The 19,389-nt window shown below is 38.6% G+C and overlaps 1 protein-coding gene across 3 annotated transcripts; it reads right to left on the bottom strand.

Moving 5' to 3' along the window:
- Positions 1-200: 200 nt before the first annotated feature.
- Positions 201-16,921, bottom strand: LOC102313159. Of its 3 annotated transcripts, XM_005928829.2 has the most exons (19): positions 16,830-16,921; positions 12,901-13,057; positions 11,840-11,991; positions 10,964-11,117; positions 10,578-10,770; positions 10,042-10,136; positions 9,698-9,884; positions 9,355-9,452; positions 9,084-9,237; positions 8,882-9,000; positions 7,730-7,897; positions 7,207-7,320; positions 6,720-6,766; positions 6,352-6,466; positions 4,479-5,526; positions 4,215-4,369; positions 3,407-3,476; positions 3,116-3,317; positions 201-1,982 (listed from the first exon to the last, which is right to left on the bottom strand). In XM_005928829.2, the coding sequence occupies exons 2-19, from the start codon at positions 13,043-13,045 to the stop codon at positions 1,491-1,493; spliced, it is 3,708 nt and encodes a 1,235-aa protein (XP_005928891.1). In that variant the 5' UTR covers positions 13,046-13,057; positions 16,830-16,921; the 3' UTR covers positions 201-1,490. The 3 variants fall into 3 exon arrangements, with proteins under 3 accessions (XP_005928891.1, XP_042079357.1, XP_042079358.1); XM_042223423.1 differs by lacking the exon at positions 16,830-16,921 and having other exon boundaries at positions 12,901-13,285; XM_042223424.1 differs by lacking the exons at positions 201-1,982; positions 3,116-3,317; positions 3,407-3,476 and adding an exon at positions 3,501-3,668.
- Positions 16,922-19,389: the final 2,468 nt, after the last annotated feature.

The raw sequence follows: 19,389 nt of genomic DNA, 5'->3' as shown, positions 1-19,389 counted from the left end.
TCGTCTTCTCCCTCATGCTCTTTATAATGTGTCTTTTCATATTTTTTTTTAACAATGTATTTGCATGTTTTTCTTTTTCTGTTGCCCTTTAAGCATAATTTTTTACCTAAACAGTTCCAGATAAACTTTGAATGACTACTGTCTCCTTGCCGAAAGATATGAAAACAATATCATGGTGTGCAGAAAGCTTCTTGCTAGCATCTTGTCAGAGTGGACACACAGTGCATACAAGATATGGACTCATGAAGCACATGGTGACAGTTACAGCGTTTTAATAAAGTAATGCAACTAACATTTTAACAGCATGAAGGTGCTCCTCCAGTGTAACTATTTTTGGTGTACTGCCTACATGTTCACTGACATACCAGTTACCATCCTTTGGTTTCAAAAAGGTGTAACAGTCAACCTCAACATAATGATGAGTCATGAACCAAAACAGGTTTGCAGGACTGGATCACAAAAAAATTGCAAAGCATGTATCCTTGGCTGTTTAACAGAAAAAGACACAAATTACAGTATTTTTACTCAAGCTACCCTACATCCATTTAGGCCTGTAAAACAGATAAATTCATACTACGTATACATTTTCTCTTTCACGGTTAAAGAACAAAACAAAACAAAACAACCTGACAGTAAACGTAGCCAATTTAGTATAACACATAAATTGTTCCCTAAAGCTAATAAATACATATATTAAGAAAAACAATGTGAATGCTAATACTGAATATTTGCTTCCTTAGTCAGCTGTTTTACATTCATTTTGGGAAATGTATTTGTATTCCTTGGCAAAAAGTGTGCATGAGGATTCCACTCATGCATCAAGTATGCAGCTAAAGCCAAGAAAACATTAGCACTGTTTGGTTATGACAACTAGAAACTGGGAAATCTGCTAACACTTACCTCTACTCGTCAATATTTAACAGATTTAATCTAGGTGTGTTAAATCCTTGCACAAACATAAAAAACTGTTTTGCACAATTGCTATGAATAGCACCTGTGACACTGCACAGATGTGTAAGGTGAACTGATAAACTGGGGTTTCATCAGCAACTACTGATGATGGCACATCATTATCTATAGCAAGTTTAGCTGGACTACTTAATGGCAAAGAGAACTGAGTTATTATAATGTGTTCTTTTGCAAATTACTCAGGTGTCATATTACTTTGTCTTTTGCTGCAACTTTCCTCACTTTGTCACTTGCGGCATTTTCACACCTATAGGTGTTTGACTCTGGTCTGCATCACTTTTTTTTCACATTTGTTTTTTTTTTTTCCACACAGAAAAAATCTCTAAATGAACTCCAAGAGAAATATAATATTCTGCTTATCACCACTGGTGTAAAACACTCTTAAATGTGATTTGGATCAGCTAGACAGCCCGTTAGTAATCTATGCATTCCTATCTCCACACCATCAAGCTAGCCAAAACTTTGTTCCCATTTCCACTTAATGTGTGCCAGCACTGACGATGATTTGTCCTATAATGTAGCTATTTACACTGATGCAGCCTGGAAGCTGACTGATCATTCTCCTGGCTGTTAGCTAACGTGGGGCTAAAAAGAGGTGCAGTCACTGCTGAGGAGTTTGAAACTGAATTAATGTGAGTACTAGTCCCTACTGCCATTGGAGCAGTAGCTGCAGGGTAAAAATGGACATCAACAGCTACTGTGGTGAGGCCCACAGAGACGTTGTGAGACAGCAACAGTGGAGGGTTGCCATGTGAAATGCTGAGACTGTGGTGGATAGGTGCAAGGCATGGCTCAGCACTCTGCAGTGTTAAAGAAGAGTGCACGCTTTCCTCCCGCCTAGATGGTGGTGATGGGGAAGGAGAACGGGAGATTAAGGGTGAGGGAGGAGGCAACGTGTCCTGGCATGGGCTTTGGTTGTCTCCTCTGTTACTGGTCCAATCCTCAGTACAGTGCACCTGAATGCTGGGCTGGGACAAACTGCACCCTTTCTCCTCCTCCAGAGAAGGATCAATCTGAAAGTAGAGAGAATTTGTTAATAATAACATAGGGAAAAATGTTTAAAATGCAGTGAAATCATTACACTGTTGCCACATTGTTATCTTTAAAGACAACTCTGATGATTGAGCATTTTATTACTATAAGGCTGTTGGTTTAGTCCTTGCATGTGCCAGTTTAAATTAAATGGAGACATCAGCACTGTTTTCAGTGCAGTACTTTTTTTTTATTATCTTAATGGTTTGTTCTTTTTATTAAACTGTGCAAACTGTGACCGTTTGTACACTTATATAGGGTTTTAGCTCCCCCTATAGGTTATATAGTATGCCACAGTTGTTAGTTAAATAAACGAAGCTGGATATGCTGTTTTCATAACTAAATATTATAATTTCTAATATTTATCATTAACAGTGTGACCCATCCAACCATCCTCTTCCAGTTATCCAGGCTGGATGGAGTGGGTTGAGATGAGTTTCAGGGGTGATTTGTGACAGAAGGATCACAGCAAGAGGCAGCAATCAGGTTTTTATCTTCTATGTAAAGCATATGTGCTATTTAAATAAAATTATCATTGCCAAGAGGGAAAGCACTGACAAAAAGACAAGAGGCAGAGCGAGAGGTGGTAGACATATTAACATAAAATACTAACATATTTTATGTTAATATGGAGCTGCCAGGCAGGAAGAAAAGGGGAAGACTCTAGAGAAAATTCATGGAGGTAGTGAAAGAGGACATAAAGAAGGTTGGACGATGTAAGGGATGGGCTGAGATAGAGGCAGATGATCTGCTGTGTTGACCGCCTAAGAAGTCCAAAGAAGAAGAAGAATCATCAGTGGTTGTTCTGGACCCTATCCCAGCTGTCACAGAGTGAGAGGTGGGGCACACCTTGGATAGGTCACTAGTCTATCTAGTCTATCAGAAGTCTATCAGAAGGCCGGAGAACATGCACACTCCAAGATCCACACAGAAAGGCTGTTGCTGTGGCTCGGTGGATTCAATCCCAGGACCTTCTTGCTGTGGGACAATGGTGCTGATCACCATACTATTGGGTTGCCTCAATAAATTTGTAACTTTCTTAACTTCCCCTTAAACACGGATAAAAATATCTGGATACATTTTTTTATGGTAAAGTGTTTCTGTGTTACCAGACCTTGGTGTCAAGAATAGGCTCAGGGTACGTCTCTACAGTGACTGAGTGGTTGTCCAGAGAGCGCTGGGTATCCTCTTGTAGTTCATCAAACGTGCGCTCCATCTGCACCGTAACCAGGCTGGGCCCTGGGGGTCTGGCTCTGGTTTCTGATGTGTTGGGGCTCTGTTCAATCACTGCAACACAGTCGTCATCTTCAAACGCTCTGCATAAGACATACAACACTTGGTATTAGAATGCAGAAAGATGGGTTGTGAAGGCTAATTTATTTTTCTATTCTGAGAAGTAGGGTACCTGTTTTCATATGTACGTCCTGCTGCTCGACGTTCAGCATGTCGTATGGGAACACCTAAATTCCTCTGAGCTGTCAAAGACATGTAATGTGGTTTTGACGTAATAATAAAAAGTAACATTTGGGTTAAAATGCTCTACATATGTGCTTTCTGGTAGAGTGACACAAGTGGATCAATTACCTGTTTAAAATAAAGCTAATTTAGCTTACCTTGGCAAAAAGATATAAGAGGTAACCAGACTGTGTTCAGTGTTAAAAATTCATCTGAAAGCACATGTAGAGCTCAGTTATTATTATGTTATATCATTTTTGTTTGAGCCAAGTATATATGGAAAACCTGCAGTTCTTTAAATGGCCACTTGAGGGTGGCTCTTTAAGCGAGTTAATTCATAAACAAGTCAATGTTAAAATGCCCAATGTATTGAAAGGCAAAATACAAATGTTCACTTCCTAAGTAAATTTAAACTATAAACTAAATTATAGTTTAATTTTACTAGCCAAACCTAGCACTCTAATACACAGTTAATTACAACTTGTTACACTAGCACCTCACTTGCTAGCCAGTGCAGTGTTGGTTAATAACTTTCTATCAATTCCATCAAGATCCATCCTCTTTCACTTATCCAATGCAGGGTCGAGGGTGGGCTGGAGTCTATCCCAGCTACCATAGGGTGAGAGGTGGGGTACTCTCTGGACAGATCACCAGACTGTCGCAGCCTCACCACCCCAATCATTTCGATTTTGCCAAAATATGGTCATGATTTTAGGAAAACCAAGACACTAGCATTTCATGCAGGGCAGATTGCTGACCTGCTCGGCTTGTTGGTGCGGGTTCATTCTTTTGTACCACAGAATAGAAGGTAACAGTGATAAAGATGAAAGCCAAAGATACACCCACTCCCACCACAATGGGGATGTCATGTTTTTCCAGCACAGGCAGCCATGATGGTGATTGCTGCTTCACTCTGAAATGGAGAAGATAGTGATGTATTGATGTTTTATTACTTTTGTTCCCTAAATGTAATAAACTCAGGTGAAATATTTATCAATCTATCATATTTTTATTTTGCCTACCTGGGATCATTGCTAGTCATGGGTGACTGGGAAGTGTTCCTTTTCAACCAGTCTGTGAGCTCTGGCTGAACTGGGTGACTTTCATGAGTAGTATTCAGCCAATGTGACCTGTTGACCTGTTGGACTACCTCAGCGTCTAACAATGAAGGATGGAGTGACTGATCTGAAGGGCGGATGGTGGAGAATGGAAGCTGTGAATTTTGTGTTGGAGATGATTCAGGTTGGGTTTGAGAAAGGTTGGAACTGGCTGAAGGTGTTGTTGTTGAAAGATGAATTTCGGATATTGGAGGCGTGGGGATTAAAGAAGATGGAAGTTCTGTTGAAGGCAGATTATACTGAATTGTAGAAAGCTCAAAATGAAACTTTGGTAAAAAACTTAAGGTAGAGGAGTGTTGAGGATCAGTTTGAGTTGTTTGTGAGAGGGTTGGTGAAGGTTGCAAAGGCTGAAATGATGATGTTTTGTAGGCAACTGTCAGGGTGACTGAATCGGAGTGTCTCATCTTAGCGTGGGTAACAGGATTTGGTGTTGGAGTTGCCATGAAGGGGTCCGATTTTAGAAAGCCAAAAGGTCCAGTAGCACGTAGCTGAGATGGTTGCTGAGTTACTGATGTCTCTGCAATTTGATTAACTTGAGGCACAGAATGGTCCTGAGAACTGGGCACTATAAACAACTTGTTACTGGCTGAATGCTGAAATTTTGATGGCATTTGTCTCAAATGGGATCGACTTTCACTGAATGGATGCTGAAGGGTTTCGACCAACACTCCACTGGTTACTTCAGGTGCCAGGCTCTGTGTTGCAGCTGGTTCACTGTGTGAAATAAAATGTGGTTTAATGGTCATTGGTACTTGGGTGTGTAGAGCTTCTGATTGGAGGTTCAGGTGAAGAGGAGGCTTCATCTGACTGAGTAACGACTGGGTAGAATTGGTTGTTGGCTGTTTCAAATGGTGATGTAAAACATGGGCAAGGGTCCTCAATGGCATATCTAGCTCAGCCCCGGCTTTCCTTAAAAATGTTGGAAGTGTAGTTGCACTGACTGGGTTGGTACCTGTAAATATTAAAAAAAGAGTTTATGCTTTATTTTCTTTAATATATCCTAAACAATTTTATGTTGTGTGTTATTATTATGTGTCATTCAGAGGGAAAAAAATCAGATTTCATCTGAAGGGATCCAGCCATACATTTTGTAAGCAGTTCGATTAGTAACGTGCGCACCAGAATAATGCCTCTCATAATTGTTGCTTTACATTTATATTTACTAATATTTCTTGTAACTGAATCATAAAGTAGCATTAACATAACACAGACACAAAAATATGATTTATTACTTTTTTAAACAAAATATTTCCATGTCAATTTTGAAATCTGAGCAGAAAAAACTCCTGCAGCTCTTATAGCAGGATTATTTGGCATTTAGCTTTTTTTTTTAGCTTTTGGATGTCCTGACACATCTTTTTTGTCTTGTGGCAATGGTAACAGACACAAAATTGAAATGATACCTTTATCCTGGAAAGTTTGTGAGAACTTCTGGTTACCCAACTTCTAACTCTACCATCGCCTGATCTGAATCCCTCTTTGTGACCAATTTTACCTAGCAACTGCCAGCAACCACTAAAAACTTCCAAAAACCACTCACCAGCTGATCTGGGAATACACATTTTTCCTTAGTGACCTGTGGTTGCCAGGGGTAGTCACTGACTGGTCTCTAGGCCTGTATGACTGAGACCTTACCACTGCTTTCAGCCATATTCATTTTACCTTATAACCTCATAGCACCGTGTTTTAGCCTGTTAACTTGCAACTATATATTTGTTATGTTGAATGACCTACACAACACATGACTGGAGCTAAGTATTTTTTTTTAAATACATACATGTTGTCTCATTATGCTTTTCCTGTACATGTGGATAACGTGTTGTTTTAAAGCGCTGCTCGGCTACTGAGTCGCTCCACTTGGAAGCTGGACGTTGTTCATTATCGCTGGTGCTCTAAAAAATATTCAAAACGCTGATTATTTTCAGAGGAGACACATTTGACACAGTCAAAAACGAATAAGTCCATACACCAAATAATAAACAGGGGTAAACAATGCATGACCATCACATGATCTGTGCGAAAAAATGCACCTAGAAAATTTGCAGCTTCTACACTGGAACTGCTTATGAAAATAAAACCAAGGTCTAGCAAAATGATTTGAGAACAAAATACATAAGCAAAGACTTCCACATCCTCAATACTCACAGCAGACAAAACCAGTCTTGTCCGTCTCCCTCTATCAGAAGGTCGATCTTCAGCATAAGACAAAGGATGACATGAAAGAGAATCAACAAGCAAAAGAAACTTGGGTATATGGGGTCAAAGAAGTATTTTGTTGTTTAAGTATGCACTGAACTTCACCCACTCTAAATGACCAGAAGACAGTTGCGAATTCCCCTGAGAGAAGTATCTGAGTGACCCACATTTATTATACTGATCCAAACATACACTGATAGTCATGAAAAACATCTCAATGTCCTGAAAAAACTAGTCTGACCCCTCACAGGGGTCAGACTAAGCCTTGATCTCAACACATTGGAGTCTGTCACTTCAATTAAATTGCCAAATTGTTCATACATTTTACATCTTCAGTTTTTGTTCATAGAGCTTTACCATTGCATACCAAATGCAGGTATGATTTTAGTAATATTGCCACTGAGAAGAAATAACACGAGGTGGTAAATCAGCACACCTGTGATGATGAGGATCATCCGTTTCTGATGTCGTCCTGCTCGGTTCTCAGCAGTGCAGTAATACTCTCCTGCATCAGAGTACTGCACACTGGAAATATGCAGGGACCCATCTTCTGCAGGCCAGAGGACAAAACATTATAAAACACAAAGAGCTGAGATCTCACATACCGTTTAGAAATTAGAAAAAAAAAATTCCTGTATACTTCCATCTCTGCCGAGAATGCTACTTATTTTATATGCTGAAAACAACTCCAAATGATGGAGCTGGTGATTAAAATAAATGTTGAGAAAGTTCAAGCTGCAGCAACACTTGTGGTATATAGAACAACTCTACTGCTTGACTGGATCTGTGGCCTTAATCAGGGTCATCAAACAATAAAGTGGTTCTATGTGTTACATTAACTTATTCAGATTTTATTCTCTTCTACATACCTATGAAGTAGGGGACGTTGTGCCTGAAACGGTTACTCTGTTTTCATGATGAAAAGTAATGCAGAATGACTCCAGACAAACTAGACTCACCATCTATGTGTCTGCCTTCGGTGGTACTGATAGGGGACTGTGGCTCTGTTCTGCCCCTCGTCCAGGTGTATGTGATAGGGAGAATCCCCATTGCTCTGCAGGGCAGGACCACTAAAGTCCCAATCGTGTAGGTCACCTGATCTTTAAAGACCACTATTAAAGGGCTCACTGGCCCAAGCAGAGGGGAAAATTGAAAAGACAATATCAAAAAAGTCACATAAAGCTCATAGATCATAGAAGTGCCTTAAAGAAATAACACATACAAGAACTGTTCCCCAATAAAGATTTTAGTAACTATGTAAAATTTTGAGGACACGATATGTTCTGCTACCTGGACTATGACTCTTTAGAATTAGTTTATGAAACTAGCAATGTGTGCAGATGGCAAATAAAATGACAATTTCATTCAAATGGTCTGTTACTTTGATCACATTTGCAAGACTGGATTTCAAGGTGATCTCCATGTCCTTTAATTTCAAATTTGTAAGACGTTTGTACAACACAAGAAGAATTTCTCAGTTTCTTTCCTGTGTATAATTCAGTTCTTTTAGAAGGACCTTGGTTGCGAGCATGTACTTTTCTATAATAGCAACAGGTTTTTTCTTCTCTTTTCTTTAATGCATTTCAGCTTAATACCTATTAGATAATTATTCATGATTTTTCATTTTTGCAGCCTAGTTTTCCTGCACTCTCAAAACAACACAGTACAGCTGACATGTTAAAATGAATGATCACACACACTTGTTGATCTGCCAATGAGGACCACGCCCATGCTTTGATAATATTATGTACACTATATGAAGATACCTTATAGGGAATTACAAATTCACTGCAACTTAAAAGCAATATTAAATAGGAGCATAAAGCAGAGGGACAACAATCCCTTTGCCTTCCAGGCTAGGGTTTGCTTTATTTAGTACACTTATCAGTGGGTCAGACCAAACTCATATCTAAATCCTCACCTTCATTATGATCTAAAAGGTTTGCATTAACAAGAACATACCTGCCGTCATACCTAGTATTGAACCAACCACAACATCTAAAGTGTATAAATGCTTAGTAAGTATCAGGCACATGCTCCTGACTTGACTTTGACTCGTCTATTGATCTGAGGAGTAAATACATTGCAAAACAGTAAGGTTTAAAATTTACCAGCAACTCTCAGGAGTGCTGTGCCATGGCTTTGTCCCAGTGTGTTGGTTGCCTCGCACACATACACCCCCTCATCGTAGCTCCGGACTGACTGGATGTAGAGAGTGGCATTTCTCTGTCTGAATAGGAAACATGAAAGCTGCCATATATTATGAACTGCTTGTATACAAAATTTTCAAAAAGTCAGAACACTGTAACTTACCCCAATGCAATTTTGCCTCCTGTCTGCTTGGTGTGGCCTCTTTTCATCCAGCTGATGGACGGTAAAGGGTGGCCAGACACCTGACATTCCAGCACCACCTGAGCACCCAAAGGCACCGTCAATACCTGGGGCCATAGCTTGACGGATGGAGGGGCTGCCAGGAAGGGAAAGCACTGTCTGGAATATTATTATGCACCTATACATATATATATATATATATGTATATATACATTTCCAGTGAGATAGTAGGGAGGGCTGCCAGATGTCATACCCAAAACAGTGAGTGTTGCTCGTCTCGAGGTAAGAAATCTTTGAAGATGGGTGTTTGAGGCCCTGCAGAAGTAGCTGCCACTATCGTGCTCCTGCACACTACAGAGAAAATTATGAAAAGGGTCAGCAGAGCTTTTAAAAACAAAAATCAGCTGCCTGGAGCTGTATTTACAGGCACAATTTTATAACTAAACAACTAAACACTAAGCACTAAACATACCGTAAACAATGCAAATTAACTAAACTTTTTTAAAAGTTTTGGCCCAACCAGTTTTAATTTATACACAATTCTTGTGTTATATTTAATTTATCTAGTCATATAATGAGGCATGAACAATAAAGACCTGTGGATGAAGAGGTCTCCACTGGGCAGCATTGTTACATTTTCAGTGCGAGTGAGAAGCCGGCTGTTTTTAAACCAGGACACCTGCGCTGCTGGTCTGCTGTACGGAGGCCTACAGGTTACCGTAACATTTTTGCCGCTCTTCACCATTAGATTTGTGGGCTGCTGCACAAAACTCCAGTCCATTTCTGTAAACACAAAATGTAAATCACTATTAAGTTTGGACATCTGCTCTTATTGGATTTTGCTGATTTTTACAGCATGGAATCTGCTGAAGCAGAAACCTAAACGGTTTTAACAAGGCAATTCACTTGCTTGAGTTAAACAGTTCAGAGTTTACAATACCAGCTGGAAGTAGGAAGGCTGGCTGCGACCTGATTGTCTCTTTCTGGTTTGATGCTTCACAGTGATATGAGCCCTCATGCTCCTTGCTCACATTTCTGGAGAAGACAAACACAAAAAATATTTTAAATGTAATTTTAACATTTAGGGATTCTTTTTGATTTTGTTTGCTTTTTTTTTTCTTCTTAGCCAGTTTAGAAACCAGTTTAGAAACACTAATTAATATTTGAACTGTGGGAGGAAGCCAGAGTTCCTGGAGGGAATCCCCCAGTGGCAGATTCAAACACAACAGTCTTGTTGTGAGGCAACCCTGCAGGGAATACAGAATATTTACAGAAATGTCTTCTTTCTCTAAAACACCCAATCTTTATCCTTCCTCTTTAGCCTTCCTTCTTTTATGCACCAGTAAGAACCAGAAACTATTATATTTGTACCAGAAGAAAAAAGACAAAATCTTTGACTGTATCATCAACTGTCAACCACAGTTGGAGTTAAACAATAAAGAATTAATATTCCTGTTCTGCCATGCAGTGTTGGACCTGAATGTGAGCAGCTGTCCATTGTTTTGGAGGCTGAACGAGCCGGAGCAGTTCATCAGGAGGCACCCGTCTTTGAACCAGTGCACCATGGGAACAGGGAAGCCGAGAACACTGCAGTGCATGGAGACTTCAGTTCCTATAGCAACAGTGATGTTGTCAGGGCCCTGGATGAACTGCAGCCTCCGAGGGACCCCTGCAAGGCGGACAGTCACAGTAAGATACTAACCCTCTGCAAACACACACAAGTATGATAAATTAGTTTAGTTTTTTTAATTAAAGCAGTATTTTTGTTAAAACCAGAGAGCTCAGGATTTATATTTAATAAACTCTCCTGGATCAGCTGCAATTTGAAAATTTGTCAGTGTGAATTAAAGAAAAAGCCTCACCCTGCACAGTAAGTCTGGCTTGTCTGCTCTTCTTGCTGATGTTCAGTGAAGGATTGTGTGTGACACAAACGTAAACCCCTTCATCTTCTAATGTTACGTTGAAAAGATGAAGAGTGCCTGACGTTTTCTTCTGGTGTCCACCTCCATATTCACCCTGAGCACGATGACACATACAGTATGGAAAATATGTCCAATATCAAAGTTAAAAGAAACAACGTGTATTTTTCTGTTTTATTTTTGCCCTGAGTGAAATAAAAAGTGTTAAGCTCATGAGGCTTTCAGAGTCTCCTTGAGGTTTGTGAGTTCTTCAAATCAATTTCTATTTGTAAGGTTGCCCAGCATTTAAGTCAGCACTGTGTTCTGTGTACAAGCTCTGCAGACAGAAAATTTTGCACCTACAAAAAAATTGCTATAGCAGTTTCAGTAAATGCTGTTTTAAAAAAAAGAAAAAGAAAAATCAGGGTAATCAAACTCCTAATCAATGAGTTTTTTTATATAATGAAGACGCCCAAGAGAGAAACTACAGCCTGATCTGATTATAGTAGTTTCCAGCAGTGCAGGTGGATGCCTTACACATGAAATTTAATGTCCAACCATCAAGTTGAGGCTCAAACCATGACTTTAAAATTCACAGGAAAACTGTTAAAAACATGAAATTGAGAATGAAATTGGCCTTTCTTTAGCCTGGATTTCTCTAAACTGCAGAAGAAATGCAAAGTGTAAAAACTGTTCTCCACGCTATGCCTGATTATTGTCTTGGAGTCTAATGGAGACTGTTACTACATTAATATCTACCAGATATATTTACTGCTTTTTGTCCTACTCTGCAAGAAAGTAGTCTTTGATGCCCTTCTAAAATCTGAAGTTGTTTTTTACCTGAATCTGTCTACCTCTTGTGACCACCTTTCCATCTTTGAGCCATGTGATGCTTGCAGGAGGTGAACTCTCCCCTGATACACACCGGAGGAAAACTCCCTCTCCTTCTCTGACTGTCTGGTCCTGCGGACTGAAGAAAACATCCTCCAAACCTGGAACACACACAGTGTATCCATTCAGTGTGCTTTGAATATGTTACTCAATATTTTATCCAGCACTAGTGGAAGTATTCAAAATATTTACTTAAGTAAAAGTATTGATATTACAGATATGGTCAGGCGAATGTTAAACTAAAACTGTTAAGCCTTACACTGTATCATCAGTTTGATATAAATGATGTGTCCATGTTGTTTTGCAGGGGACACCAACTAATGGTTATTTTCTTACTTGAATAGTAATAAATTGCTAATTTGCTAATATTTCTTCAATCAGCAAATACAGATGATAAAATGTGAGCAACTTATCAATTTTACCCACAGCTGATAGTATCACTGTTGCTGAACCAGAAGTTAAAGCTTTAGTTTATTAGTAATTTCAATATTTGAACAGGATGGTAAAGGCATCTTCTTTAAAAAACCGGAACTATTAGTACTAGTAGTAGTAGTTTTATTATTAGTATATACATTTAAGAGTATATTCTCATGAGAGAATATGTCAGTTGCATGATTGTTTCCTTTTTTGTTTAAAAGTTTAAAAGTCATTATAAATGTAGTGTAATAAAACATACACAGTAAAATCTCCAGTGTTAAATTAACACTAGAGAGTGTCTATATGGGTCCACACCTCTGAGTGTTAAATACAACACTGTTGAGTGTTAAATACAACACTTTTGACAGTGTTATATGTTTAAAAGTAACCTAGTCAGTTTTGAAGATTAACAATGGCTAACACTGAGCAGTGCTGATTTTCTAACACTGGAATATTTCTAACATTTTGAGTTATTTTTTGAGTTTTCTAACACTGGAAAATAACTCAAAATGCATTTTTATTGACCAACAACCCTTCTTTTGACTTTATCTCGTAGCCAAACTCAATAAAAACAAAAGAGTAGATGGACTCACCAAACTGGGATGAGACTGCCAAGCCAGACAGGATGAGTAAGCAAAGATGGGAAGTCATCTGTGGGAGCAAACAGATGGAGACACACACTTGCATCCTACTGCCGAGCTCCATGGGAGCCACTCGGAGACCATCCTGCAGCTTCATCCATGGTGTCAGCTGGAAGAGTGTGCACACATAAAGGATCTCTTATTTCTCTTTACTTACTATCACTGATGGAGACTGCACATTTACTGGCAGCACTGAGGTGTGTGATCTTCATTTGGCAACGGACACGCTAAAAAGGATCTTCAAAGCATCTCTGCAGCAGAGGCGATGCATGCTGTGTATCGCGAACTGCAAAGGGTTAAGTTTAAGGAGGAGACAGAAGCAAAACGTGACTATAAACGGTTATGTTGTTCTGAAGGGGTTTTTATCAGCTCTGTAGTGCTGTTGTTAAGCTACATGCAGACACACAAGAAAGCAATCAAATAGGTTTTTATAACACAAAGTTATCAACCAGTAAAAAAAAAATTGGGGGGATGAGGGATGAGGTTCAGTTTGGATAAATATACTGACACAAAACTGAGTAAACCTACTCAGTTATATTAACATGGTGTAACTTTTATATTAATGTTGTCCTTTTGATTTAGTATTAAAATAATGACCCATTGTTAGACACAGTGGGTTAGCTCATACCCAAGACATCACTTACCATTAACAGGCAGTAGTACATAGCATCATATACTTCCAACTTTTAAATAACCAGAATATTTATTCATATTTTAAGGCAGTAATTCTCAGATTTTAAGTGTTCAATCTGATGAAAAAATATATGATAGTGTTCCAGAGATTCTCCACAGTGATATGACTTTTATTTTCATACACTACACACCACAGAGACTGAACCTGGTGTTGCATAGAACCATTTCTCATCAGTTTCCAGTAAATATATTCAGCAGATTAATTTAAAATCCCTCCCTCTCTCCCTCTCTTTCTGTTAACAGCCTCCCCTCCCTTTCCCCCTCTGCTTCATTCCTATTTTGGTTGTGAGTCTGTGGTGCCGCAGTGAGCTCAGCTTTGTCCTCTTTAGTCCCTTGAATGGGCCCAGCCACTTTATAGAGCTCGCACCGTGGCCCTCCACTCAATGAAAGTGACATGAAAAGAGGCTGCGGAGCTTTGTACTGTAAAGATCAGTTATTGGTCCCTGCGAGGACAGCTACCCGTCTGATCGTATAGGCTTTCATGATCCTCAGTATGGCCATGTAAGGGCTCACCCTTTATTATTTGAATGTGATGATGAAGTTCCACGAGTGAACAATTACAGTATATAGTTAAAGCCAGACAGTGACAAAGTCAAAAAGCTAATAATGGATACATTTATTAGTATTTTGGGGATGATTTTTTAAGACAACCTCTGTATATAAAAAGCAGACTGCTCATGAATATATAAAAAAAAAAAATCTGAAAATACATTTAAAAAAAATACAAATGATTAAGCGGAGCTTGATGTCTGGTCTACTGCCATTAAATTATTGCCGAAGAGTGAGCCATAAGAAAACCAAACGGCGAACAAGCATCAGGAAGCAACTAACTTGAAATAAAAATCAAAACAGTTCTATGATAATATTGACAGTGCCCGATTTTGCAAATTTGTCAAGAACACAACGCAATGAAAAAGTAGCAGATGAGACATTGGAGAGAGTTCACAGAAAATCGTGTTCTAGGATTTTTCCTAGAATCACCAAAAAAGAAGACTCAGCAACAATGTTTCTTTCCACAATTCCTGATGTAGCTGCACAAAATAATAGTTCTAAGCAGATGGATTGATCTACGTATTTCAGAAACTGTGGAACTCCCACACAACCATCTCTAGGGTTTGCAGAGAAAAAAGAGAAAATATCCAATGAGCAGCAGTTGCTTGGGTAAAAATGTCTTTTTGATGCCAGAAGTCAGAACCGAATGGCCAGACTGCTTGACGCTGATAGTAAGACAATAGTGACTCAAATAACCACTTACTGTAAAATGACAGGATGCAGAAGAGCATCTCTGAACGCACAACACAGGAAAACGCACAACAGGAAAATGACGGTACAATTTATTCGAGCTATCCAAATTTGGACAATAGAAGATTATCCTGACCTGATGAATCTCATTTTCTTCTGTGACATTTGGATGGCAGGGACAGAATTTGGGATAAGAAATATGAAAGCCTTGTATCAACAGTTCAGGCTGGTGGTGTAATGGCGTGGGGGAGATTTCCTGGCGCACAAACTGAGCATCGTTCAAACACCACAGCCTGTCTGAGAATTGTTACTGACCATGTCTGAAAGCAGCCATGTTGAACACACCATGTCACAAAACTCGAATCATTTAAAAACTGCTTTGAACATGACATTGACTCACTGTACTCAAATGGCCTGCACAGTAGATTCAAGATTCAAGAAGTAATTGTATCTGGAACCTACAGAGCACCCTTGGAATGAATCAAGGGTGAATCAATGAATGAATCAATCTACATCAGCATGTTTAAGGAATGTTTCCAAACCCCTCATTGAATCTGTGCAACAAAGAGTTAAGGCTGCTCTAAAGCCAAAAGGGATGTGACCCTGTATAAGCAAAATGTACCTAATAAAGTGGTCAGTGAGCTTATTTTTACGAACTGATCCACCAACTGCAAAAAAAGAGGAAAAAAAAAAACGGGAAGCTAGCAATTGCAGTTCAGCTTTGTGCCACAGACTTACTTTCCCGTTTCTTAGAAAGAAAACTGAAACTAAGTGAAACCGCTCAGCAGTAAGTAACCAGGCGAGTGCTGTCTGGTTCCATTACACTCTACAGTTGATATCTCCATACTGGACAATTTAAACCAAAAGCGGTGTGAATGGACAAACAGAAGTACATGCCAAAAAAAAGAAGAAAAAAAAACTATCAGTAAATTTAGTTTTATAATTATCACCTCAATTGCTTCTGAAGAACAAAAGAAATCACCAGTGATGATGTGCTTACAGCAATGACAAAACAGACATTAGTACATTAGCCATCACTGCTGGTGAGTTCAGCAGGGCTACGGGCTGCTTATACTCACATAATGCTAAGAGCCCGGGGGTGTGTATTTGTTTGACTCACAAGGCTCACAATAGATCATTTACACTGTTTAGCATGTCATTAAGATGTTTCTACCCCACACACTCACTTGTAAGCTTCCTTTCTACAGACAACATTTGGCACAAACACTGAATTTCTGTCACCACCACTGAGTGACACCAGAGTGAGATTTTTGGCCCCGCACTGTGTGGCACTACATAGAAACATTAATGATCCAGGTGATGATGTAGCAGTCGAAAAATGCTAAGTTCACGGTTGGTAAAATAAGATGTTATAGCTCAGGTTTGTATGAGGAGCTGTGACTGTAGTATGGTTTTAAATGGACATAAGTTAAATCACATGATCAGCTTCCAAGATGATAACTTTTGCTCATCTTTTAACAGTAATTCACATGTTCTGAGACATACAAGCAATACACAAACAGCTTTGCATTGTTTATGAAAAGCAACAATTACATATTACATGTAATAAATACAGTAGATTTAATATGATACCATGAGTTAATTCACTATTCCTACTTTTTTTTATTGTTATGATTCAATTTATTTTATTGCCTGCTTCCTACATCTCATCTTTTTCTTTGCTTATTGACACTTAAGACCATGCCTTCAGTAGATATACAATAGACATACAAATATAGGACCTGTTGTGCAGCACAAGCACTTTCAGAAACTACAAAATTGCAGCTTTTAATGTGCTTTGATATTAAAAGCTAGTTTGATAGTTTAAAGGTACATGTTGTAAAAAATAAACCTCGGATACCCACACATGCTGTTTTCACAAGATTTCTATTAAAATGTATCCACCACGGGGTTAATGAAAGCTCATATAGAGAACTGATACTTACTCTAGAACAATTTTCTCTGCGCTGGTGCCCATTAATTTGCTCTCAGTCAGTTTCTGTGTGCCTCTGCTCTTTTCTCTCCTGATGCATTTGCTGAGCTTCAAGCTGGGAGTGAACAGCAAGCAACAGCTCACATATTCTGGACACCCTCCACACCCACTTAACACACACAATCTGGCACACACACACACATACTCTGTGTGGCGTTGAATTAGAATTCAACGCCACACAGAGTATGTTATTTAAATTATTAGTATGATCATAAAATGACACTAGTGCAAGGAACAATATCAAGCAAAAATATCCACACATTATAAAAAATAGTAGCTATGGTATTAAAACAGATGGATAGATTTAAAGACATTGTATGAGTAGAGCACAAGTAAAAGTTTTTCCACTATAATATGCTGTCGATTCCCAAATAAGCTTAAATACTCTATATCTCTGTTCTTCCATTTCTTCTTTCAGCTGCTCTCTTTAAGAGTCACTACACTGGATTATCTGCCTCCATCTCACCCTGTCACTTGCATCGTCTTTGCTCACACCAACCCTCTGCATGTTCTCCTTCTCTCCATCCATTAAATTTTCTTCCTGCCTGGTAGCTCCATAATTCACATCATTTGTCCAATATATCTACTATTCCTCCTCCTCTAAACCATTTCAACCTCACTTCTCCAACTTTGTCTTCAAAACACTTCAAAGAGAATTGAAGTGATAAAACATCAGTTGCAACTATAAAGGTTTGACTTCTTATACCAGTGTCTGTATAATACAGCGACTGATTCTAATGAATGAACACCTTGCTTCACATGTGGCTACCATCCACACCAAATACCAGGAGGGATGCAGAAAGAGGTCAATGATTCACTAAAGCTACTTCAGCGGGACTCCGCAGTAGCTAATCTCCTCCTTAGATTAACTAGGGGCCTTTCACTTGTTTTGTAAATGTGTAAATCACTTCTCAGATACCTGCTGAAATCAGCTTGCTGCTGTCTGAGTTTTGAGCATTGCTGGCACAATGTTGTCTAAGCTGATGTCACAGCAACACTTAATAAAGAGCACTATTTAGCTCGTTTAACATGCAAGAGGTGGTTGAACTGCTCCCTCTTAAATGTAGGTTAATGGGAATGATAATGACTGTTGCAACAGAATGCAATCAACCTATGTAGAGGATCTGAGTACTTAGGAAAGAATTCCCTTTGATTTTAGTCAACCATATATTATATGCAAAAAATGGCTTTAAAATGATTAGTTCTGCCATTTGGTGAGACATGCTCAGATTGTTTGATGGACTCAAGATTTAAAGACAAATTTTGGAGCTGGAAGGAATTGAGTCCTAACTATGTGTGTAATCCCTTGAATTTGCCTGATGTTTTTAGTGGTATACGTCAGGAAATGCATTTTCATCACCCTTAGCTTTAAATTTGGTGCTAATTAGCATGCTAACAGGCCAAACTAGGGTGGTGAACAACTAAACCTCAAACTTAAAAGAATAAGTAGCCTGAAAGGATACTTATGTCTTAAGAGTTGCTAACATAGCTTTAGACTATTAATGTTGCCTAATCCACAAAGTGACCAATATTTTATATTGAAAAAGGAGAACAACACAGAAACTGTCCATATGGTGGCTTCTGTCTCATTTATTCACAAGGACATGTCTACAGCCAAATCCTGGGTCCAGATGAAGTCCTTGCAAATGTAAATTGGCAATCCATTCAGCATAATCAAATGGAAATGAAAGTACAAATGCACCGATTTATAATCTATGCAGGAGGGGTCATTTTAATTAAGCAGACAAAGCAGACGTAGCGGGTGAAATGTAACACTGTTGGATTCAGGACAACATCAAACACATAAATCCACCAAAGACTCTCATAGTCCCAGTTTTCCCACTGTGGCAGAACTGTGTTTAATGTAGATTCTAAAAGACACTCTGACTTTGCTCAACACTGAGCAAAAATGTTGATAACAGTTGAAGTGATGACATATTGATACATGAGCTATTGACTTAAGTATTGTATATATTGTATTTCCTTAGGACTGAAGGATGATGGATTTCTTCTTTCCAAACTGCATGTCTGCACAAACAAGATATAGAATTTGCATTGTATACATATTAATTCTAATATTTTTTTTAATATAATTTTTACATTTAGTACAACTATAGAACATCACATTACATTTCACAACACATTTTACCTGCATAATAAACCATATTGTTTCAGTGCATAAGTTACTGTTTTGCAAAACACAAAAGGGCACAATAGCACAAACAAATGACAATTAGATTTGCAAGAAAATAAATACCACTCATTGCAGGGGATTGTATCTAGTCTAAAATGTTTTCCAAACAAATTTCCACATCATTCTTAAGTAATTTTCTGTTTGTAAGCACAATAAATATACCAATAAATAAATACAACCTGTGCAGTACCCTTTCTCTGCTTCTCTATAAAAATACAGGAGGATGAAATATGACCTTAAAACTAAAATCTTTAGATTTATCTAAGGCCAAAAGGGGTGTGACCCAGTAGATAGATCTAAAATTAGATCTATCAAAATT

This window comes from Haplochromis burtoni, unplaced genomic scaffold, assembly GCF_018398535.1.
Source record: "Haplochromis burtoni strain Fernald_Lab_line unplaced genomic scaffold, NCSU_Asbu1 Contig_111, whole genome shotgun sequence".
Lineage (NCBI taxonomy): Eukaryota > Metazoa > Chordata > Actinopteri > Cichliformes > Cichlidae > Haplochromis > Haplochromis burtoni.
This window is presented reverse-complemented; position numbering and strand designations above follow the sequence as displayed.

Coding starts and splice junctions, on each gene's coding strand:
- LOC102313159 (XM_005928829.2), bottom strand. CDS start 13,045: ATGAAGCTGCAGGATGGTCTCCGAGTGGCTCCCATGGAGCTCGGCAGT. Junction 10,771..10,963: donor AGCCAGACTTACTGTGCAGG/GTGAGGCTTTTT, acceptor TCCGCCTTGCAG/GGGTCCCTCGGAGGCTGCAG. Junction 6,767..7,206: donor GATGATCCTCATCATCACAG/GTGTGCTGATTT, acceptor CTTATGCTGAAG/ATCGACCTTCTGATAGAGGG.